This window comes from Oryctolagus cuniculus, chromosome 17, assembly GCF_051225735.1.
Source record: "Oryctolagus cuniculus isolate XC-2025 breed Fujian yellow rabbit chromosome 17, ASM5122573v1, whole genome shotgun sequence".
Lineage (NCBI taxonomy): Eukaryota > Metazoa > Chordata > Mammalia > Lagomorpha > Leporidae > Oryctolagus > Oryctolagus cuniculus.
The window spans coordinates 19,802,152-19,827,265 of NC_142883.1; the positions used below are offsets into that span (position 1 = coordinate 19,802,152).

The 25,114-nt window shown below is 43.3% G+C and overlaps 1 protein-coding gene across 9 annotated transcripts in view; it reads left to right on the forward strand.

The window, feature by feature from the left end:
• The window catches only part of BRCA1 (BRCA1 DNA repair associated), a 70,693-nt gene that overhangs the window by 22,160 nt on the left and 23,419 nt on the right, over window positions 1-25,114 (forward strand). For 3 of the 9 annotated variants that reach the window (XM_017349213.4, XM_089317734.1, XM_089317736.1), the window contains 7 exons: window positions 320-425; window positions 2,365-2,410; window positions 4,501-4,577; window positions 5,974-9,363; window positions 9,772-9,860; window positions 17,162-17,333; window positions 22,139-22,265. In XM_017349213.4, coding sequence (XP_017204702.3) covers window positions 320-425; window positions 2,365-2,410; window positions 4,501-4,577; window positions 5,974-9,363; window positions 9,772-9,860; window positions 17,162-17,333; window positions 22,139-22,265 — 4,007 coding nt within the window. The remainder of the gene's footprint in view (window positions 1-319; window positions 426-2,364; window positions 2,411-4,500; window positions 4,578-5,973; window positions 9,364-9,771; window positions 9,861-17,161; window positions 17,334-22,138; window positions 22,266-25,114) is intronic. The other 6 variants (XM_008271549.5, XM_089317737.1, XM_008271548.5 and 3 more) reach the window with 3 other exon arrangements.

Below are 25,114 nucleotides of genomic sequence, written 5' to 3' on the forward strand. Positions count from 1 at the left end.
AATTTATTTTTTCTTAGTCGCCAACCCTATTATCAGATGTGATTAGGAGTGTATATCAAGTATCAGCTTCAAAATATGCTATTTTAAAACTTCAAAGTTATATATAATAATAGTTTGGAAAAATATAAACAGGGGAAAATATCCAAATCATACAATATCTAAGCATTTTCTTGTGTAGTTTTCCTGGCATTTTTCCTAAGTGTCATAAATTTTAGCTAACTGCTTATGGTCAATTTGTTTTATCCATGGCCTCAAGTTTTTTCAGGAAAAAAAGCTTAAAAACTGATGAACAACTGGTTGACCATTTTTTACTGCTTAGCAGGAAACCAGTCTTAGTGTCCAAGTCTCTGACCTTGGAATTGTGAGATCTCTGAGGACAACGCATCAGATACAGCCTCAAAATAAGTCTGTCTACATTGAATTGGGTAAGGGTCTCAGATTTTGTGATTTGAGAATAATAGTTGCTAGATTGCTTTTCTTAATAGTTTTACCAAAAAATGTGATCTTAATTTATACCTGTGCCAGGGAGTTTTGGGTACTGAAGATAAAATCATTTTATGAGCCCTGTGGTAAGCTATAAATAATGTGAAAATGCAGTTTCCACTTTGAAGAACCTTATTTTATAAAGGGGGCAAAAGAAAGGATGTCTGGTTATAAACGTGTGTAAATATATTTTAGAGAATGGAAATAAGAAAGAACCTGTGGGTTGCTACAGCATTTAGAGGAATCCTAGATAAACTGTAGTATATTAGGTGCCTTTTTTTTTTTTAAGATTTGTTTTATTTATTTGAAAGGCAGAGTTACAGAGAGATCTTCTAACTACTAGTTCACTCCCAAATGGCACAAAGGTCAAGGCTGGGCCAGGCTGAAGCCAGCAGCCAGGAACTTCATGCAGGTCTCTACATGGGTGGCAGGTGCCTAAGTACTTGGACCGTCTACTGCTTTCCCAGGCACATTAGCAGGGAGCTGGATCAGAAGTGGAGCAGCTGGAACTTGAACCTCTGCCCATATGGGATGCTGGAGTAGCAGGCTGTGGCTTTACTTGCTATACCACAGCACCAGCCCCTATTTTATTTTTTGAAAGAGTTACAAAGAGAGAAAGAGAGTAAGAGATTTTCCATGAGCTGGTTCACTGCCCAAATGGCTGCAATGGCCAGGACTGGGGCAGGACAAAGCCAGGAGCCTGGAACTCCATCCTGGTCTCCCATGTGGATGACAGGGACCCAAGCACTTGGGCCATCATCTGCGGCTTTACTAGGTGCATTAGCAGGGAGTTGGATCTGCACTCATATGGAATGCCAGTGTCATGGGTGGCGACTTAACCCTCTATGCTACAGTGCCTGCCCCACTGTTGAGTTCTTGTTTAGTTTATTTAAGATGCATATCAAACCTCTTAGGTTGTTATTATTATACATTTTTAAAATATTTATTTGTTTGAAAGTCAGAGATATAGAGAGGAAGAGACAGAGAAAGAGATCTTCCATCTGCTGTTTCACTCCCAAGATGGCTGCAGCAGCCAGAGCTGCGCCAAGCCAAAGCCAAGAGCCAGGAGCCAGCAGCTTCTTCCAGGTCTCCCACGTGGGTGGCAGGGGCCAAGGACTTGGGCCATTTTCTGCTGCTTTTCCCAGGCCCTTAGGGAGCTGGATCAGAAGTGAAGCGGCCAGGACTTGAACTGGCACCCATAAGAGATGCTAGTGCCACAGGCTATAGCTTTACCCACTGTACCACAACACCAGCCCTCTAAACTTATTTGTAAATGAGAAAAATAAGGCACACAGAGGTAAGAAATGTTGCCAAGGTAGTAAGCTAGTAAGTGCTAAAGCTGTGATTTAAATCTACAAAGTTAGGCTTTGGTTGTTGTGCTTTTAACAACTTCTCTGTATTGCTGATATATTTGTCATTGTGTCTGCCATGTAGTGGGGATGAATGAATATCTGTTTATGGTTGCTTTTTAAGATTCGCTTATTTATTTGAAAGTCAGAATTACAGAGAAAGGGGGAGAGTCAGAGAGAAAGGCAGACCTTCCATCCACTAGTTCACTCCCCAATGAACCAGGGCTGGGCCAGGCAGAAGGCCCGAACCAGGAGCTTCGTCCATGTCTCCCAAATGGGTACAGGGGCCCAAGCACTTGGGTCATCTTCTGCTGCTTTCCAAGGCACATTAGTAGGGAGCTGGATCAGAAGTGGAATGGCTGGGACTCAAACTGGCGCCCATATGGGATGCCAACACTAGATGGTGGCTTAACGCGGTACACCACAGCACTGGCCCCATGCATATCTGTTTTACAATAAGTACTTTTATTAAGTTTATCTCTTTCAACAAAAAACCTTTTACTAATTTGTTTTTTTGGGGAAATTTTTTTAGGATCTGATTCTTCTGAAGAAACAGTTAATAAGGCGAATTATTACAGGTGAGTGAAAACAAGCCTGAGTCTATAAAGCTGGTGTTTTCATATTTAGTTTACTGTTAAGGATTGATGTTTTTCTAGATTCAAATCATGGATTGGAAGAAACTTTAGAGATCATCTAACTTAATCCCCACATTTTATGCCTGCAGAAATACCCTTTTTACTTGTATGATTTATTTATTTATTAGTAATGTCCACAGAAGGGTGAGATAGCAGAACTCTGCATACACTTGCTTCTAGCAGATGATTGTCCTCTGGCCAAGTTCCTCATATGCCAAAGTATTTTCACAGTGCTAATTGTGATTGATGAAAATATCAGAGGACTCCTTTTCAACTCTTTCTTCTGTTCCTAATTCCACATCTCTCTCAAACTTTGTCTATAAAAATCATATAATAATCTATAAGCCATCTCCCATTGGATTACGTGCCAGATTGTTTGCTTTAGGAATTATTGCTTGACCTTGTCTAAGATAGTGGTGTTTGTTCCATCCTAGTGCTCCCCTTGTTTTGATAGCTTTCTTCTTGTCTTAATAAGATTAACTTTTTAAAAAAAGATTAATTTATTTATTTGAGAGGCAGAGTGGCACAGAGAAAGAGATGGAGAGAAATCTTCCATTCACTGACTCACTCCCCAAATGGCCACAGTGGCTGGGACTGAGCCAGGCTGAAGCCAGGAGCCTGGAACTCTATCCAGGTCTCCCATGTGGGTGCAGAGTCCCAATCATTCAGGCCATCTTCCACTATTTTCCCAGTCCTGTTAACAGGGAATTGGATCAGAAGTGGAACAACCGGCACTCAAAACAGTGCTCATATGGGATGCTAGCCTTGCAGGCAGCTGTTCGACCCACAATGCCACGACATCGGCCCCGAGATAACATTTTTAAGCATTTTTAAAAGTATCTTTTGGGCCAGCGCCGCGGCTCACTAGGCTAATCCTCTGCCTGCGGTGCCAGCACCCCGGGTTCTAGTCCTGGTTGGGGAGCCGGATTCTGTCCCAGTTGCTCCTCTTCCAGTCCAGCTCTCTGCTGTGGCCCAGGAGTGCAGTGGAGGATGGCCCAGGTCCTTGGGCCCTGCACCCTCATGGGAGACCAGGAGGAAGCACCTGGCTCCTGGGTTCAGATAAGTGCTGCACGCTGGCCGCAACGCGCCAGGCGTAGAGGCCACTTTGGGGGTGAACCAATGGAAAAGGAAGACCTTTCTCTCTCTCTCTCTCTCTCTCACTAATTCTGCCTGTCAAAAAAAAAAAAAAAAAGAAAAGAAAAAGAAAGAAAACGAAAAGTATCTTTTGGCCATCTGCATTCTGGCTGTGATATGTATGTCCATAAAGCAATGGGCAGCTTAACCACTAAACACCTGCCCTGCCCTTCACTTTTTTTTTTTTTTTTTTTTTTTTTTTTTTTTTTTTTTTTTTTTGACAGGCAGAGTGGACAGTGAGAGAGAGAGACAGAGAGAAAGGTCTTCCTTTGCCGTTGGTTCACCCTCCAATGGCCGCCGCGGCTGGCGCGCTGCGGCCGGCGCACCGCGCTGATCCGATGGCAGGAGCCAGGAGCCAGGTGCTTTTCCTGGTCTCCCATGGGGTGCAGGGCCCAAGCACCTGGGCCATCCTCCACTGCACTCCCTGGCCACAGGAGAGGGCTGGCCTGGAAGAGGGGCAACCAGGACAGAATCCGGCGCCCCGACCGGGACTAGAACCCGGTGTGCCGGCGCCGCTAGGTAGAGGATTAGCCTAGTGTTCCACGGGGCCGGCCCCTGCCCTTCACTTTTAATTGAAGTATTTGTATTTCATCTTTCGCCTACTGGTGTGTGTGTGTGTGTGTGTTTAAAAAAAAACTGCTGATTTTTGTGACCGTATATCCCAAGCCTTTGACCCTTGGATTTCAACCAGAAGTCAGTAAAGAAGTGCTCTCCTTAGCAGCACAGACATATACCAGAATTAGAAGTTACTAACAGAGCAGATTTCAGAATTTGAATCAGATTGATTGACTTACTACAAGCCCACGTGGAGCAGCTACGATATTCAGTCTTGCTGATTTGAGAGTTTTGTGAGCAAATAACTAATGTTCCTCATTAGGGCTTCTATCTTTTCCATATAGTCTGGGAAATGAAGAATTTTTACAAAGCACTCTTCAAGGAGCCAATGCTGAAGCCACTTTGGATCCTGCAAAAAAGGGTAAGGTCAAGTCTCCCCACTTGTTATATACTGAAGAGAGAATGGATAGATACAGTTCTGTAATTAGATTATTCTGAAGTTCATTTTGGACATTTATAATTCACATCTCCTGGCAGAGTTAGAATATCGATCTTTCCCAGATGTCATGATATAACCTGATATACTTCAATGGTACTCAAGGCAAAAGTAAAAGCTAGGAATTCAGTCCATGTCTCCCAAGTGAATCGCAAGAACCCAACAACTTTAGCCGTTACCTGCTATGTCTCATTAACAGGAAGCTAGAATCAGGAGTGGAGCCAGGACTAGAACCCAGACACTGTGATATGGGATGCAGTGTCCAAATGGGCAACTTAACCTCTGGAGCAAACAACTGCTCTGCCCTGCCCTTTACTTTTAATTGAAGTATTTGTATTTCATCTTTTGCCTACTGGTGTGCATGTGTGTTTTAAGGACAAACAGAGTAACAGAACCATCTGCTGGTTCATTTCTCAAATGACCACAACAGCCAGGACTAGACCAGGCTAAAGCCAGAAGATTGGAACTCCATCTGGGTCTCCCACATGGATGGTAGAGGCACAGTTATTCCCTGCTATTTCAGGCACATTAGTAGGGGGCTGGATCAAAAGCAGAGTAGCCAGAACTCAAACTAGTGGACCAGTGTGGGATGCTGGCTTCACAAGTAACTGCTTAACCTGCTGTGCCACAACATTTTTATTTTTTTATTAAAAAGATTTGTGTATTTATTTGAAAGAGAGAGAAGGAGATATAAAGAACCATCCACTGGTTCATTCCCCAAATGGGCATAACAGCCAGGGCTGAACCAGGCCAAAGCCAAGAGCCAGCAGCTTCTTCCAGGTCTCCAAAATGGGTGCAGGAGCCCAAGTACGTGGACCATCTTCCCCTGCTTTCCCAGGCATTAGCAGGGAGCTGGATCAGAAGTAGTATAGCCGAAATTTGAACCAGCACCCATATGGGATGCCGGTATCATAGGTGGTAGCTTAACCAGCTATTCCACAATACCAGCCCCTGCCTACTGGTTTTTAAATATAGGAAATATAAGTCTGTAGCCAGAACAAAAGACTGATGACCAAATAGTCTGTTTTTAATTCACTCTTAGCAGTTAGAGAATTAAAAAGTATGGTTTAGGGATAGGAAAAATTCTGATGTTAACATTTTAATTATCTTGTGGGAAAATAATGAGAATCCAGGTAAATAGGGAAAACATGAAAAAGTAAGAGCTACATCTGTATATATCTGGTAGTTAATAAGGTTAGTTTCTCTAAAAATAGCCCATTGCCTTATTACCCCCAAGTTAAGTATGTATTTTTTCATGATTGTTCATTTTTTAAGTACCTTGTTTTTATTTGTTTGTTTGTTTGTTTATTTGTATTTTCAGCTGCTTGTGTGTTTTCTGAGAAGGAAATAACAAATATTGAACCTCATCAATCCAATAATAAAGATTTGACCACTGTTAAGAAGCATGCAACTGAGAGGCATCCAGAAAAGTATCAGGGTATTTCTATTTCAAACTTGCATGTGGAGCCATGTGGCACAGATACTCATGCCAGCTCATTACAGCATGAGAACAGCAGTTTATTACTCACTAAAGACAGAATGAATGTAGAAAAGGCTGAATTCTGTAATAAGAGCAAGCAGCCTGGCTTAGCAAGAAGCCAACAGAGCAGATGGGCCGAAAGTAAGGAAACATGTAATGATAGGCAGACTCCCAGCACAGAGAAAAAGGTAGTTCCGAATGTTGATTGCCTGTATGGGAGAAAACAACAGGATAAGCAGAAACCTTCGTGCCCTGAGACCTCTGGAGATAACCAAGATGTTTCTTGGATAACAGTAAATAGCAGCATTCAGAAAGTTAACGAGTGGTTCTCCAGAAGTAATGAAATGTTAACTCCTGATGACTCACTTGACCGGCGGTCTGAGTCAAATGCCAAAGTGACTGGTGCATTAGAAGTTCCAAAGGAGATAGATGGATATTCTGGTTCTACAGAGAAAATAGACTTACTGGCCAGTGAGTCCCATAATGCTTTAATATGTGAAAATAAAAGAGTCCATTCCAAACCAGTAGAGAATAATATCAAAGATAAAATATTCGGGAAAACCTACCACAGGAAGACAAGCCTCCCTAACTTGAGCCACATAACTGAAGATCTAACTATAGGAGCGTTTGCTGCGGAACCACTGGTACCGTGTCCACCCGCAAATAAATTAAAACGTAAAAGAAGAACTTCTTCAGGCCTTCAACCTGAAGATTTTATCAAGAAGGTAGATTTGGCAGTTGTTCCAAAAACTCCTGCACAGATAAATCAGGGAACTGATCAAACGGTGGACAATGATCAGGAGATGAATATTACTAATCGTGGTAATGAGAATGAAACAAAAGGTGATTATGTTCAGAAAGAGACAAATGCTAACCCAACAGAATCCCTGGAAAAAGAATCTTCCTTCAGAACTAAAGTTGAACCTATAAGCAGCAGTATAAGCAATATGGAACTAGAATTAAATGTCCATAATTCAAAAAAACCCAAGAAGAACAGGCTGAGGAAGAAGTCCTCTACCAGGCGTGTTCATGCACTTGAACTAGTAGTCAATAAGAAACCGAGCCCACCTAATCATACTGAACTACAAATTGATAGTTGTACTAGCAGTGAAGAAATGAATTTCGACCAAATACCAGTCAGTCACAGCAGACAGGTTCAAGTCATAGAAGATACAGAACCTCCAACTGGAGCTAGGAAGAACAAGCCAAATGAACAAATAAGTAAAAGACATGCCAGTGATGTTTTCCCAGAAGTAAAATTAACAAGCATACCTGGTGTTTTTACTAACTGTTCAAGTTCTAATAAACTTCAAGAATCTGTCAATCCTAGCCTTCAAAGAAGGGAAATAGAAGAGAACCTAGACACAGTTCAAGTGCCTAATAGTGCCCTAGACCCCAAAGATCTCCTGTTATGTGGAGAAAGGGGCTTGCAAACTGAAAGGTCTGTGGAGAGTACCAGTATTTCACTGGTACCTGATACTGAATATGGTACTCAGGACAGCATCTCATTACTGGGCGCTAACACCCTTGGAAAGGCAAAAACAGCAGCAAATGGACATGTGAGTGAGAGCACAGCAATTGGAAATCCCAAGGAACTTATCCGTGATTGTTTGAAAGATACTGGAAATGACCCGGACAAATGTAAGGATCCATTGAGAAGTGAAGTTGACCAAGAGACAAGCGTAGCAATGGAAGAGAGTGAGTTTGATACTCAGTATTTACAGAATACATTCATGGGTTCCAAGCGTCGTTCATTTGCTCTGTGTTCAAAACCAGGAGATCCAGAAAAGGAATGTGCAGCAGTCTGTACCCGCTCCAACTCCTCAAGGAAACAAAGTCCAGAAGTCACTCTTGAACGTGAACAAAAAGAAGAAAGTCAGAGAAAGGAAGAGTGGAAAATCAGTCATGTCCAGGCAGCCGATAGCACTGTGGGCTTTCCTGTGGTGTGTCAGAAAGAGAAGGCAGGTGATTGTGCCAAATGGGGCATTAAAGAGATCTCTAGGCTTTGTCTGTCATCTCAGTCCAAAGGCAGTGAAACTGAGCTCATTGCTGTAAGTAAACATGGAATGTCACAAAACCCATATCATATGCCACCAATTTCTCCCATCAAGCCATCTGTTAAAGCCACACGTCAGGTAAACCTGTCAGGGCAAAGGTCTGAGGAACATTCCGTGTCATCTGAAAGAGCAGTGGGAAGCGAGAGCCTCATTCCAAGCACAGTGAGCACAATTAGCCAAGAGTACATTAGAGAAAGTGCTTTGAAAGGATTCAGCTCGAGCAGTATTAATGAAGGGGGCTCTAGTGCTAACGAAGTATGCTCCAGTGTTAATGAAGTAGGATCCAGTGGTGAAAACATGCAAGCACAACCAGGCAGAAGCAGAGCACCTGAGTTAAATGCTGTGCTTAGACTAGGTCTTATGCAGCCTGAAGTCTGTGAGCAAAGTCTTCCTGTAAGTAATTCTGAACTTCCCAAACTCCAAAGGCAAGAAGAAAACAAAGGAGTAGTTCAGGCTGTGAATAGAGATTTCTCTTCGTATCTGGTTCCTGATAGCCAAGAGCAGTCTATAGGAGGTAGGCATGCTTCTCAGATTTGTTCTGAGACACCTGATGACCTGTTAGATATTTATGAAATAAAGGAAAATACCAGCTTTGCTGAGAGCGGCATTAAGGAAAGATCTGCTGTGTTTAGTAAAAGTGTTCCGAGGGGAGAGTGCAGTAGAACCCCTAGCCCTTCAGGCCATGCATGTTTGGCTCAGAGTCACCAAAGAGAAGCTAGGAAATTAGAGTCCTCAGAAGAGCATATACCTAGTGAGGATGAAGAGCTTATCTGTTTCCAACAATTACTGTTTGGTAAAGTAACTGATAGACCATCCCAATCTACTAGGCGTAGTGCTGTTGCCACAGAGTGTGTATCTGAGAAAACAGAGGAGAACTTCGTGTCATTGAAAAATAGCTTAAACGACTCTGATAACGAGGTGACACTGTCAAAGGCATCCCAGGAGCACCCCCCCAGCCAGGGATCAGAATGTTCCGGTAGCTTGTTTTCTTCCCAGTGCAGTGCAGTGGAAGACTTGAATGAAAATACAAACTCCCAGGATCCCTTCTTGATGTTTGATTCTCCTTCCAAACAAATGAGACATCAGTCTGAAAGCCAGCAAGATACGAGTGACAAGGAATTGGCTTCAGATGATGAAGATAATCTCCAAGGACAGAATGTGGATGCAAACTTAGGTATCGGAAGCAGGTTTTTGTGTTTGCCCTGGTCTGTTTTATAGAAATGACCTAATTGTTTACACCTTTTGGGGAACACATTTTACAAGTTTGCAAGTACAGTTAAAATAATTGCTTCCTAAATCTGAAATATGTTCCTCCAAAGATGCTTTTCCTTAAGTCAAATGTCCTTTGCCCATCTAGTGTGTCTTTTCTGATTGAGATTTAAAATCCTAATTGTTGGCAGACTTGCTTCTGGTTTTCTGTGTTAGGACTTCGGAGACGAAATCGCAGTCTCCCAGAGAAAGGAGTTCAGTCATTTTATGTGACATGACAGTGCAACCTGCCCTGCCAGTGGGAGGAAACAGACGTAGCAAGTTGCAGTGTTAGTGGTGTTTTTACATCTGAGCCTGTTTATTGTCTTTTAAGGTGCAGCAGCATCTGGGTGTGAGAGTGAAGCAAGTCTGTCTGGAGTCCACTCAGGGCTGTCCTCTCAGAGCGAAATCTTAACCACTCAGGTAAGAAGCATGTTTGGCGTCCCTTGCATTAAGTGCTGTGTGTCCCACGTCCTTATGTTTGCTGACCTCATCCCTCTGTATTAATAGCGAATACTAAATACTGAATTTATTTAATTAACTAAACCTTCAAAACCCATTTGTCCTATAACAAAACACATCTAAAAGTGCTGTTGTATTAAAAGAGGAATGTGCTTAGTCTTGGTACCAAATTGAAATCTACAGGGTTTTCTTCCTATTAGAGACCATTTTACTTATTTACTTATTTGAAAGGCAAAGTGACAGAGAGGGATTGTCCATCTTCGGGTTCATTCCCCAGATAGCCACACCACAGCCAGGTCTGGGCCAGACCAAAGCCAGAAACTCCATCGTGGTCTTCCACATGACAACAGAGACCCAAGTACTTGGGCCAACTTCCTGTGCCTTCCTAGACACATTAACAGGAAGCTGGTTGAGAAGCAAAATAGCTAGGACTCCAGTATGGGATGCTGGTGTCTTAGGGGCAGCTTAACCTGCTGTGCCACAATGCTGGCCCTGTTTCTTTTATTTCTTTTAAGATTTATTTTACTGGGTCCGGCACTGTGGCACTGTAGGTTAAGCCTCCACTTGCGGTGTTGGCATCCTGTATGGATACTGACTCATGTCCTGGCTGCTCCTTTTCTGATCCAGCTCTCTGCTTATGGCCTGGGGAAGCAGTGGAAGATGGCCCAGGTGCTTGGGTCTCTACATCCACATGGGAGACCCGGGGGAAGCTCCTGGCTCCTGGGTTTGGATCAGCCCAGCTCCAGCCGTTGAGGCCATTTGGGAGGGTGAACCAGTGAATGAAAGACCTCTCTCTCTGTAAGTCTTCCTTTCAAATAAATAAATAAATAAATTTTTAAATTTATTTATAAAATAAATAAATATATATATTTATTTTACTTATTTGAAAGGCTTACAGAGAGAGTTTTGTTTTGTTTTTAAGATTTATTTGTTTGAGGGGCCGGTGCTATGGTGTAGGTTAAGCATCCTCCTGGGGTGCCAGCATCCCATATGGGCACCAGTTCAAGTCTCTGCTGCTCTACTTCCGATCCAGCTCCCTGATAATACACCTGGGAAAGCAGTGAAAAATGCCTCAAGTGCTTGTGCCCCTTCACCCATATGGGAGACCTGGAAGAGTCTCCAGGCTTCTGGCTTCTGATCTGCCCAGCTGCGGCCACTGGGGCCATTTAGGGAATGAACCAGCAGGTCTCTTCCTCTCTTTGTAACTCTGCCTCTAAGTAAATAAATAAATATTTTTTTAAAAAAGATTTATTTATTTGAGAGGAAGAGTTATAGAGAGAAACAAAGACAGAGAAAGTGAGACCTTCCATCTACTAGCTAGTTCACTCCCCAAATGACTGCAAAGGCTAGGGCTGTGTCAGACTGAAGTCGGGAGCCTGGAATTCCATCAGAGTCTCCCATACATGTGGCAGGGGCTCAAGTACTCAGACCATCTTCTACTGCTTTCTCAGGTGCATTAACAGGGAGTTGGATCAGAAGCGGAGCAGGGGGGCCGACGCTGTGTCATAGTAGGCTAAGCCTCCAGACATCCCATCTGGGTGCTTGTTGGGGTCTTAAGACAGCACAGGCACTCCCTGACAAGGCGAATGGGAGAGGTAAGGTCGACGGGTTAAGCACTAAGCACACCACTAGCACCCGTGAGTTCTGTCAAAGCAGGAACTACTTTATTGAGGAAGTGTACAGGCTTATAAAGCTTAAGAAAGACATGCGCAGTAGGGGAGACAATCAGCAAAAAGGTCATGCAGGCATGGGTGGACCATGCACCGGGGCATCTTAAGCAAAGTATAGGGATCATGCACTGTCCACGTGTCCGGAACTGAAGTGGACCTATCCCTGCCGGTGGTCTGATCTTATGTAGCTTAACCGCAGCAGCCGCAGACACGCCCCTCGAAAGTCCAACAGGCGCCATATTGTAATGGAGATTTTAGGCAATGCCCGACAGGTGCTGGTTTGAGATCCAGCTATTCCACTTCTGATCCAGTTCTCTGCTATGGTCTGGGAAAGCAGCAAAAGATGGTCCAAGTTCTTGGGCCCCTGCACGCATATAGGAGACAGAAGAAACTCCTGGCTCCTGGCTTCGGATTAGCCCAGCTCCAGCCATTGTGGCAGTTTGAGGAGTGAGCCAGCAGATGGAATACTTCTCTTTCTGTCTCTCCTTCTCTCTGACTGTAACTCTACCTCTCAATAAATAAAATCTTGTAAAAAATATTTATATAATATATTCTACATATTTATATCATAATCTTGCTTTTGCTATGTCATTAAAATCCTTCATTGACTTTATTGGTCACATAGCATTCTATCCTTTGGGTGTATCTTGATTGATTTGATTACTGCCAAATGTTGAGAGTTTCAGGATAAGAGGCACAGTTTGCTATTCTGTACAGCTATATGATAGACATCAATATTTGTGCATATCCCTAGTTATTTTATTTCTTTAAAGATTTGTTTTATTTATTCCAAAGAAGAGTTACAGAGAGAAGGGGAGAGATAGAGAGGTATCTTCCATTCACTGATTCACTCCACAAATGCCCTCAATGGCCAGGGCCGGGCCAAGCCAAAGTCAGGAACTGGAACTCCTGCAGGTCTCCTGCGTGGGTGCAGGGGCCTAAGGACTTGGGCTATCCTCCGCTGCTTTCCCAGGTACATTAACAGAGGGCTGAATCAGAAGTGGAGCAGCCGGGACTCAAAGCGTTGCCCATAATGGGATGCTGGCACTGCAGGCGATGGCTTAACAGGTTCCGCCACAATGCCAGCCCCCCTGGTTATTTCTTTAGTATAAATTCCTGAATTTGGAATTTTTGGTCTTTGGTATGTATTGTTATACTGTGCTTTAGAAAGATTAAACCAATTTGTGCTCCTCCAGCCCCTCTAGTATTTGACAGTTTTCCTGTGCCTTTACCAGCATCACACTGGTTCCAGTTTTTGTACTCTTGTAAATCCTGGCATTGCCCTGAAGGTTCCAAATAGTGAGGGCGTGTCCTCTTCTGCCCATTCTCTGTATAGAGCAAATCCCCCTAGGTCTGAAGCCTGTTAGTGTCAAGAAGAAACCTTTGAGACAACCACCTGCTCTGTACCTGAACTGTCACCAGTATTTGCCACTTCTGCAGGATTGCCATGGTGACTAAATTGATGCGAAGACTTGGACCTTTTCTCTGTTTACAATTCCTGTGATCCTTTCTGGATGTGGACTCGGGTTCTGTCAATATGCCTGTCACCTAATTCTGTCCCATGTGTTTTAAGATTTTAAGATCCAGTTTCTTATCCCATCTGTCTTAGCCATACTGTATTATATTTGACATTCAATAAGTTATTTCTTTGTTTTTTTTGTATCCCCAATCTTATTCCGAGGAATATGCCTATTTGTTAAGGATTCATTTTGCAAGGTGCTTTTATCAAGCATCTACCCAAACCTTAAGTCAGATGTCAGGCTTACAAATCTGGAGAAGCACAGACAGACAGAATACTGAAGTGGGATCTTTTCCCTCTGGTTATATAGAACTGAGCAGAGGTATACAGGGAGATAGAAAATGTAATTTTTTTATCTGACTGATTAAATTGATTCAGTGGATCATTTCTGCATTAAACATTTACTGAGCACCTACTGTTTACTGGACTTTGGGGAGACAGAAGTGATTTAAGGGAAGATGCCTCCCATGTAGGAGGTCAGATTGTCCACTTGGGGATACTGATGTGTGAGCGCTATAAACCAAGTAGTGAGGGATCGTGTGTTCTTGATAGATGGGCTATTGGTGGGGACTTCGAAAGGAGACATTTGAGCTGGGCCTTGGAAGACGAGAGGCTGGGACTGGTGCTGTGGCACAGTGAGTTGAAGCCCCAGCCTGCAGCACCGGCATCCCATGTAGGTGCCAGTTCAAGTCCTTACTGCTCCACTTCTGATCCAGCTCTCTGCTATGGCCTGGGAAAGCAGTAGAAGACGGCCCAAGTGCCTGGGCCCCTGCACCCGTGTGGGAGACCTGAAAGAAGCTCCTGGCTCCTGGCTTCAGATAGTCTCAGCTCCAGCCATTGTGGCCATTTGGGGAGTGAACCAGCGGATGGAATACCTCTCCCTCTGGCTCTACCTCTCTCTAACTGTCTTTCAAATAAATAAAATAGATCCTTTAAAAAAAAAAAAAAAAGATGAGAGGAATTTTCCTAAGTTGGAAAATCAGGAAAGCAGCAACTGAAGCAAAGACATGGAGAAACGGGATGACCCGGAAACACGAAGTTGCCCTGTGTTGTTGGAAAATGGAGCATATGGGGATATTGGGGGGAAATAAGGGAGGTCAAGGGATGGAGGACCTTTAGAGCGCTGTGATTAGGAATTTGGACTGTCTCAGCGTAGTAATGAGTAACAGTTACATCGTATTCAGAAAGTATTAACTTGTTTAAGCAGGGGTATATCACTAAAGGGAACTTCTGCAGTAATGTAGCTGTATTAAAAAAGGTGAGATCAGAGTGGGATAGTGGGGATACAATAGAAGAGTAGAGCTAATTAAAAAGCCATATCAGCATTAGAATCCAGAAGACTTGGTCACCTATTTGGTGTTGTTCTCCCTAGTGTATTTAGTAAATTGACCACATGGGAATTTGTCTTTTAAGTTGTAAAGTAATTCCTTTGGGAAACCCAAAGGAAAGTATCTAATTAATTCTCTTGTCACTATTTTTTTTCTGATGTTCTGGCCTATTTAATGACTACACAGAGGTTAGAGTGGTGTTTTTCACAGGAGTAATATTCATGTGGCTTCTGAAACACTGATTAGATACTTCTGTCTGGTTTCATTCCAGGTTTACTGAGGCAAGGCCGTGGCTAGGGTTTAATCAGTGATGCAGCTACTCACAAGGACCACGTGGTGGCAATGGCGTTGCTATACATGTTGGCTGCAAAGCAGTCTCAGGGTAGCAGTAGAAATCTTTGTGAAACTGGGAATACATTTTCTGATCATAAAAACTCCTGAAAACCATGAACTCAGTGTAACAGGAGGAAGAAGATGCCTTGTTTTTAGCAGAGGGCAAAGTCATTTTCAAGGATCAGAAGAAGAAATGGAGAATAAAACAATCTGTCCCCTAGCCTGCTGGCAGCTGCTAGCGTTCCTTATAAAAATGATAAAGAAATGCATATTTTGGAAAATTTCTTATGTACCTAATTTTTTAAAATATGAAATACATTAAACTTGGCAGACCTCTTGAAATGAAACACTAAGTAATAGGAATCCCATTAGCAAGAAGAACCCATTATCTTGAACTAAAGGCAGTAACTGTTATTACAGGCTTTTTTTTTTTTTTTTTTTTTTTTTTTTGACAGGCAGAGTGGACAGTGAGAGAGAGAGAAAGGTCTTCCTTTGCCGTTGGATCACCCTCCAATGGCCGCCGCTGCAGCCGGCGCACCGCGCTGATCCGATGGCAGGAGCCAGGAGCCAGGTGCTTTTCCTGGTCTCCCATGGGGTGCAGGGCCCAAGCACCTGGGCCATCCTCCACTGCACTCCCTGGCCATAGCAGAGAGCTGGCCTGGAAGAGGGGCAACTGGGACAGAATCCGGCGCCCCGACCGGGACTAGAACCCGGTGTGCCGGCGCTGCATGGTGGAGGATTAGCCTATTGAGCCACGGCGCCGGCTAATTACAGGCTTTCTTAAAGCTCTTTGAGTTGGGTCCTTCCCTCGAACAGGTCCTTCTCTCTAATGATCTCTAGGTGTTCTGTCCCTGTCTAGAATGGCAGCACCATGAAGTCTGTCCACAGCACCAGGACAGTAAACAGTTGTTAAATGAACTGAACAACTAATTGAATTTGTTTGTTGCCTTTTCTTTTAGAAACTCAAGGTTCAAAGAATCCCGGAAAAGGCAGAGTCCTCAATCTGGGCAGGATAACTGATAGCTTTTTTTTTTTTTTTTTTTTTCAGATTTATTTTATTTATTTGAAAGACAGAGATACATAGAGAGGTAGAGCCAGAGAGAGAAAAAGGTCTTACATCTGCTGGTTCATTCCCCAAATGGCCACAATGGCCAGAGCTGAGTTGATCCAAAGTCAGGAGCCAGGAGCTTCTTCTGAGTCTCCCATGTGGGTGCAGGGGCCCAGGCACTTGGGTCATCTTCTACTGCTTTCCCAGGCCATAGTAGAGAGCTGGATTGGAAGTGGAGCAGCCGGGAGTTGAACTAGTGCCCATATGGGATGCTGGCACTGCAGGCCAGGACTTGAACCCACTGCGCCACAGCGCTTGCCTCTACTAATAGTTTTTTAATAAAATACCATAGGAAGGAGACTTTTTTCAATATTATAGCAGTCTAAAATTCACAAATTTTTATATAGACTACCATAAATATCTTGAGTCTTATAATACCAAATCTTTGACACATCACCTGTGTAAAATATAATCTTTGCAAATGTCCAGACCTGGGTCAAGCTGAAGTCGGGAGCTGGGCACTCGATCCAGGTGTCCCACTTAAGTGGCAGCAACCTAACTACATGAGCTATCACCTGCTATCTCCCAGAGTGCACATTGATAGGAAGCTGGATCAGGAGTGAGGACTCTGCACACAAGCACTCCAATACAGGATGTAGATATCCCATCCCGTGATATCTAGGCCAAATGCTTGTCCCCAGGCTAATTTTAAATATCAATATGTGTGTTTAAGGGGGCCGGCACTGTGGCATAGAAGGCTAACCCTCTGTCTGCAGCACCAGTATCCAATATGGGTGCCATTTGGAAACCCAGCTGCTCCTCTTCCAGTCTAACTCTGCTATGGCCTAGGAAAGCAGTAGAAGATGGCTCAAGTTCTTGGGCTCCTGCACCCGCATGGCAAACCTGGACTCCTGGCTCCTGGCATTGTATCTGCCCAGCTTCAGCTGTTGCAGCCATCTGGGGAACAAACCAGTGAATGGAAGACTTTTCTCTCTGTCTCCCTCTGTCTGTTACTCTACCTCCCAAATAAATAAATCTTTTTAAAATATTGCTAAAGTATGTTAATTATTTTTTTTTTACTCCCTAGCTTTCAAAGAAAATAACCAATGTTTAAATGACATCACAATAAAGCAGTTCTACTGGGGTGTTTGAGGATTTTTTTCACCTTTTAACATCATTCTGAAATAATTTCATGGGTATTAACTATATGAATATGGTTAGATTAAAACGTGTTCAGCTAAAACTCTTAATCCCATACTAGATAGTTTCAATTTTCGGTGTAAAATTAATTGGTGTGGCTTATTTTCACTGTATGGCAAGTTTCTTAAAATATAATTTTCTTGGTGATATTTCTCATTTTTCAGCAGAGGGACACCATGCAAGATAACCTTCTAAAACTCCAGGAGGAAATGGCTCAGCTGGAAGCTGTGTTAGAGCAGAATGGGAGCCAGCCCTCTTACAGACCCCCTTCCCCCCTGCCTGACCCATGTGCCTCGGAGGACCCGCTAAATCTACAACAGAACACACCAGAAAAAGGTTTGTAATATTGGCCATTCATCAAAAACCATCAAAATTCTCTCCTTAAGCCTGGCTTATCACTTCTGAAAAGTGAAGCCCAAGCTCCAACATTTTATGATCTTTGCTCAGCACGTATTTACTGAGTCACTCCATGAGTAATCTTTGGGAGCCTTGATTCTAGTCCCTACTTATGACTAAGTTACTGTTCATGGGGACCCAAAATAGGCATTCATGTCATTGAGTACCTACATGGGGAAGATGCTATGGGGAGCCCACAGGATGTGACGATATAGTTACTGTTAGGAAGCAGAGTGTAATGGGAAATCAGCAATAGGTAACCTGATAATTTCAGAGAAATGTGAAAAACTGGTGCCAGATCACAAAGACCTAGTTAATGTGCTTTCTAATTTATAAAAAGAAACATCCTATACTTCAGGAAATGCACTTTGGTCTGCAGAAAGCCCAATTATGCAGCCGAGTTGCGTACTTTATAATGCTATAGTTATCAACAAGGCCAATGCACCTCTGAGAGGAGACCATTGGAAAAAGCAGGGAGGTGGGATTAATTAGCTATACAGAAAAAAAAATTAGCTATACAGAAAGTGAATACTGAACAGAGAAATAATGTGTAAATGAAGGAAAGTGAGATAAATTTGTTTTTAATTGGAGAAAGAGCATGTTAGGCAGGTTTTTAAATAAGGGCAAACAGAGAGAGATGTGTAAAAGACAAATTAGGCATGGGTCCACTGGGGGAGCTTGGTGCTTGGGAGCAGGCAGGGTGATGAGCCCGCCCAAAGTGTTCTGCCCTGTTCTCTGTGATTCCTGCCTAACTCAGCATCTGGGTTCGTTCCTCACACCCCTTCCATGGTCCTAGGAGAGGCCTGAAGGCCTTCCCTTTGAGTCTTTCTGGAATTCAAATCTATTCATTATTCAGAAAAGTGGCCTTGTTTCCCAAGTGTGCCTTGCAGTGTTTTTGTGATCTGGAAGAAACAGTGACTCCTGCATGAGAAACTAGAAATTTGTTGCTATGGCACTGCTTCAAAATGTATTTCCCTAAATGTTTTCTTTGTAACTGTGTCTTCATATCGTTCCTCTCCCGGAGAATGAAACCCAGAGTCCAGTCCCCAGTACAATTCTTCTCTTTGGGGTGCTTTTACCATCTTCAGTCTAAAAATAGATCAGACTTCTAACTCTGTAGCACAAGACAGAAAATGTTATTGTGTGGCTTTAAATATCTGTGGAAATCTACTATGGTATGTTTGTTTTTTCCTGAAGATCTGTAGACAAAATGTTTCTTTTTTACTTCATTTCTGAGAGAGACATTTTGATTATCAGTACCAACTCGAGATTTGGACCTTTTTCTCCCTTTAAGTTGATATGAGCCTAACGGAGATCCAACTAAATTTCTTAATTTAGGAACAAGTATTATTTGTTTTCTGTTTTACTCATGACATACTTTTTAAGTAAGTTTTTGAAGATCCCAAATTCAGGGACTGGCAATGTGGCACAGGGGGTAAAGCTGCCACCTGCAGTTCCGGCATCCCATTTGGTAGCTGGTTGGAGTCCCGGCTGCTCCACTTCCAATCCAGCTCTCTGTTATGGCCTGGGAAAGCAATAGAAGGTAACCCAAGTCCTTGGACCCCTGCACCCGTGTGGGAGACCTGGAAGAAACTCCTGGCTCCTAGCTCTGGATTGGCCCAACTCCAGCCATTGCGGCCATTTGGGGAGTGAACCAGTGGATGGAAGACCTCTCTCTCTCTCTTTCTCTTTCTGCCTCTCTGTAACTCTGCCTTTCAAATAAATAAACAAATCTTTAAAAAAAATTAAATAAACTATGTTCCTCCCCTGGAAATACACAATCACTTGGGCTTAGTAGATTATATACTTCTTAAACTTTTTCATTATAAATTCTACATTTTTATAGTTTTATCATTTAATATCCTTCTTTCTTTTCTCTTTCTCCTTTCTTTCCTTCTTTCTTTTCTTTTTTTTTTTTTAATTTATTTGAAAGAGTTACAGAAAGAGGTAGAGCCAGAGAGAAAGGTCTTCCATCTGCTGGTTCACTCCCCAAATGACCACAATGGCCAGAGCTGAGCTGATCCAAAGCCAGGAGCCAGGATCTTCTGGGTCTCCCACATAAGTGCAGGGGCCCAAGGATTTGGATCATCTTCTACTGCTTTCCCAGGCCAGAGCAGAGAGCTGGAGTGGAAGAGAAGCAGCCGGAACTCGAACCAGCACCCATGTGGGATGCTGGCACTGCAGGCCAGGGCTTTAACCCACTGTGCCACAGCACCGGCCCCCATCCTTTTCTTTCTTCCACCAAATCTTTTCCTAGTTTTTCCTAATATTTTACATAATGCTTGCACATAGTAGGCAATCAGTAAATTTATTATTAAGTGTTTGGTCTGACCCATATTCCCTACCCATGAAGAAAGGTAAGACACCCAAAGGAGAGAATGATTTCAGAGGGACTATGGTACTGTTCTGAAATGTGGGCTCTGACTCCCCACATTTATACTTTCCTGAACCAACCAACAAGTAGATCATAGCACAAGGCCTGAATTGGGCTTGTTATTCAGAGAATGTAATGCAGGTTAAGGGAAAAAAAAAAAAAAAGAGCAGAAAAGTTCTATGCTATTTCTTATGTTCTATTGCATTATTAATTCCCAAGTCAGGTTAGCTTGTTTTCTCCATAGCTTGAGGTCCATTGTAGTGAGAAGAAATTCATATGCTGATGTGTGCTGGTGGTAGTATGGCTTTTTTAAAAAAACATTTTATATATAAAGTGAATGAATTTCATGTTATTTCATATATACAGAATTAGGAGCATGGCTCCTTCTTTATTTTTTTTGAAGATTTATTTATTTTATTTATTTGAAAGAGTTACAGAGAGAGGTAGAGCCAGAGAGAGAGGTCTTCCATCCGCTGCTGATTCACTCCCCAAATGACCGCAATGGCCAGAGCTGAGCTGATCCGAAGCTAGGAGCCAGGAGCTTCTTCTGGGTTTCCCACGTGGGTGCAGGGACCCAAGGACTTGGATCATCTTCTACTGCTTTCCCAGGCCATAGCAGAGAGCTGGATCAGAAATGGAGCAGCTGGGACTCAAACCGGCACCCACATGGGATGCTGGCATTTGCAGGCTGTGGCCCACTGTGCCACAGCGTCGGCCCCGGCTCCTTATTTTTAATAGCTATGTCGGTATCAGGCTACCCTTGCCTTTCACTTTTTTTTTTTCTTTCTTTCTTTTTTAAACCCTTTCCAGTGGTTAATTCTGTTTGGTCTGGTTCCTCAGAAGCTGCACATCACTATTTTTCAGTTATCATCCTGAATTTTTGTGGAGGGAAGAATAATACCTGTATTTTTTTTTAGTTATTTTATTTATTTGGAAGACAGTTAAAGCGAGAGAGAAAGAAATATAGAGAGATCTCCCATCTGCTGGTTCACTCCCCAGATGGCCGCAACAACCAGGGCTAGATAAAGCTGGAGCCAGGAGCTTCTTTCTAAGTCTCGTATGTGGGTGTAGGAGCTAAAGGACCATGAGCCGTTTTCCACTGCTTTCCCAAGCTTATTAGCAGGAAGCTAGATCGGAAGTGGAGCAGCCAGAACTCCAACCAGCGCCCGTCTGGAATGCCAGTGTCACAGGTGGCAGCTAAATTCATTATGCCCCAGTGCCAGCCCTGATACCAGTATTTAAGGTTAAACCCTGCCCACCTTCAGCAGCTGGTGGCTTCAGGCAGAGTCCTTGTGTTCCTAGAAATTCACAGGTCCAGAAAGATGAGTATAAAGGAACTTATATATAATATATTTGAAAATTAACTTAGAAAATCAATGATTATTTTCCCCCAGGCTACCCAGTATCTTAAAAAAACAGCTAAATTAATACAAACCTTTGTTTAAATGTTCTACCTTGATTTATGGATTTTAGCTTTTCTAATAAAAGCTTGAAATGAATTACAGTCATCGGCAATTTTTTAATGGTCGGGAAATTTGTGATTTTTATCTGTTTGCTTTTGCATTTTAAATATTTCTGCCTTTAAGCCACTTCCTAGGAGGCAGTGGCACAATAATTCATTTGAAGGAATTAATAAATAGGGTATGCTGGCATTCTAGAACTTTGCCTTGGGTCTGTTTTGTGGTGTTTTTTTTTTTTTTTTTCTCCCCCTTCTTGGGCCATTTCATCATTAGTTCCATGTATTATTTCAAGGTTCCTTATAAACCAGCATCTTGTGTTGATTTTTTAGTTCTGTTTGTTTTTCCTCAGTAATTGAAAATGTGAAGCAAAATGTCACCTTTTTTTTTTTTTTTTTTTTTTTTTTCTTTCTCATCTGACTTCCCTCCTCTTGCTTCCTCACACAGGCACAAAGCTCAACCCTCATCCCATGTGATCTTTGCCATGGAGGCTGTGGGGATAAGAAAGGGAACACGTCTTGTGCTTCCAGAACCTTTTTCTTTGCTATCTAAGGGGACTTGGGTATAATTCAGTTTGCTGCAAAGATAAAAACTTGTTGCTTATTCTTGTTTCCTTATCATTCAGGGCGAAAGGCAAATATATTTTTTCAGTCTTGTCTCAGCTGAGTGTCTTTATTTACCTAGTTTTAGGGTGCACTTTTTATTATCATTATTTATTAATCATTTCGTTCCATTCAGTGCTAGCATCCGTCTGTTGCATCACTTGTGTTTGTAGAATTTTATCTGAATACTTGTTTAAAAACCAATTTGATTGTCACAGATTGCTGCTTTTGGAAAAATTGATGTTCTCACCTGAATTATCACCATCAGGAAAAAAAAAAGTAGATTTCTTTGTTTTCTCATTCTATTTAAAGGAGTATTAACTTCAGAGAAAAGTAGTGAATATCCTATCAGCCGGAATCCAAAAAGCCTTTCTGTTGACAAGTTCCGGGAATCTCCACATCATTCCAACAGTAAAAATAAAGAACCAGGAGCAGGAAGGTAAGAAATGTCAAATGTGGTGCCTGCATGATGTCTTTTTTTTTTTTAAGAAACTTCTGTGAAGTTGCATTTATTTTTATTTTATTTATTTATTTGTTATAGATAGTGAGAGGGAGAGATAGGGAGAAAGGTCTTCCGTCCGCTGGTTCACTCCCCAAATGGCCATAACGACCAGAGCAGAGCCTATTCCGAAGCCAGGAGTCAAGAGCTTCTTCCCGGTCTCCCACGAGGGTGCCGCGGCCCAAGGCTCTGGGCCATCTTCCACTGCTTTCCCAGGCCATAGCAGAGAGCTGGATCAGAAGAGGAGCAGACGGAACTAGAACCGGTGCCCATATGGGATGCCAGTGCACAAGTGGAGGATTAACCTACTGTGCCACAGCGCTGGACCCTCTGCATGATGTCTTAACTTATACAGAGACAGCCCAAGGTCCCATCCATGAAATCATTTTCCAAATGCCTGCTGCAGACAGGAATTGACCATCCTGAAGCCAGCAGCCAGGAACTCAATCCAGGACTCCCAAGTGAGTGGCAGGGACATAACTGCTTGAGCTGTCATCTGCTGCCTGCTAGCGTCTGCACTGGCGGGAAGGTGGAATTGTTGGGAACCAATGCCAGGGGTCAAACCCAGGCACTCTGATACGGATGCAGGCATCTTCACCAGCCAAACACCTGCCCACTGAACTCTTAGCTTAATTTTTTCCCCCATATTCTCTGTTTTTTTGTTGTTGTTGTTGTTATTGTTCACAAATGTTTATGACCCTTTATTGTTCCAGGATGCTTATTTTATTTTACTGGGAATAAGCTTTTTGGCCCTATACCAGACATAAGCTACAATAGGAGAAGTGTGCAGTTAGATAGATGTGCTCCTTCTGAAAGTCACAGTGAAATATAGAAACAAAACCTGAAGTGTGCATTTGGTGTGGCAGTTAAGTCACTGCTAGGGACACCTGCATCCCATATCACAGTGCCTGGTTCATGTCCCAGTTCCTCTGCTTCCAACACAGCTTCCTGCTGATGTACTAGGGGGCAACAGATGATGGCCCAAATACTTGGGTCCCTGCTACCAGACTGAGTCTGGACTCCTGGCTTCAACCTGGCCCAGCTGTAGCTGTTGTGGACATTGTGGAGGAAACAAGCAGGTGGGAGATCTCTGTCTCTCTCTGTTTCTCTGCCTTTCATATAAAATGAAAATAATCAATAAAAGATTAACAACAAAAAATACAACAAAGAAAAACAGTAACTAAAACCTGAACAATCCTGGGAGCTGATGGTAGACTTCTCCAAGGCAGCATTTGCCCTAACTGAAATTTCTGTCTAGAATCTAAGAAAAATTTGGATGTTATTTATCTCAAGAAATATTCAGAAGATCTCTCTAGGGTATATTTTCAAATCACTGTTGATATAAGACTCTATAGCACTTTCTGTTTTCAAAAATACTTTATCTGTGGGGCAGGCAGAGAGAGAGAGAGGCATTCCATCTGCTGGTTCGCTCCCAGATGGCCACAATGGCTGGAGCTAGTCCGATCTGAAGCCAGGAGCTTCTTCCGGGTCTCCCACATGGGTGCAGGGCTCCAAGGACTTAGGCCATCTTCTGCTGCTTTCCCAGGCAAATAGCAGAGAGCTGGATCAGAAGTGGAACAGCCGGGTCTTGAACTGGCTCCCATATAGGATGCCAGCACTATAGGTGGTGGCTTTACCCGCTACGTCATAGTGCCAGCTCCATAAATAAACATTTTTAAAAATGTTCATCTGGAGCCGGTGCCGCAGCTCACTAGGCTAATCCTCTGCCTTGCGGCGCCGGCACACCAGGTTCTAGTCCTGGTCAGGGTGCCGGATTCTGTCCCAGTTGCCCCTCTTCCAGGCCAGCTCTCTGCTGTGGCCAGGGAAGGCAGTGGAGGATGGCCCAAGTGCTTGGGCCCTGCACCCCATGGGAGACCAGGAAAAGCACCTGGCTCCTGCCATCGGATCAGCGCAGCACGCTGGCCACTGCGGCCATTGGAGGGTGAACCAACGGCAAAGGAAGACCTTTCTCTCTGTCTCTCTCTCTCACTGTCCACTCTGCCTGTCAAAAAAAAAAAAAAAAAAAAATGTTCATCTGGGGGCCAGCACTGTGGCTCAGTGTGTTAAAACCACAGCCTGCAGCTCTGGCATCCCATATGGGTGCCAGTTTGAGTCCCAGCTGTTCCATTTCCAGTCCAGCTCCCTGCTAATGTACCTGGGAAGTGGAAGATGGCTTAAGTGCTTGAGCCCTACATCCATGTGGGAGACCCAAAAGAAGATTTTGGCTCCTGGCTTCAGCCTGGCCTAGACTCCCTCTTTGCAGCCATTTGAAGAGTGAACCATCGGATGATGAAAGATCTGAATCTCTCTCTCTGTAACTCTCCCTTTCAAATAAATAAAATAAATATTTTTTAAAAAAATGCTATCTACTCCCTCATTTGATCTTTTTTAAAAATTACTATTATTTGAAAGGCAGAGTTACAAAAAGAAGGGGGAAGAAGAGACAGAGAGAGAGAGAGATCTATCCACTGGTTCATTCTCCAAATGGCTGCAGTGGCTGGAGCTGTGCCAGGAGACTGGAACTCCTTTTGGGTCTCCCATGTGAGTGGCAGGGGCTATCTTCTGCTGCTTTCCCAGGGGCATTGGCAGGGAGTTGGATTGGAAGTGGAGCAGCCAGGACTTGAACCAGCACTCATGGGATGGTGATATATCAGGTGGTAACTTAACCTGCTGTGCCATAACACCAGCCCTTCATTTGGTCTTTGTAACACAATTGTCAAAATAAAAGGACAGGCCGGCGCCGCGGCTCACTAGGCTAATCCTCCGCCTTGCGGCACCGGCACACCAGG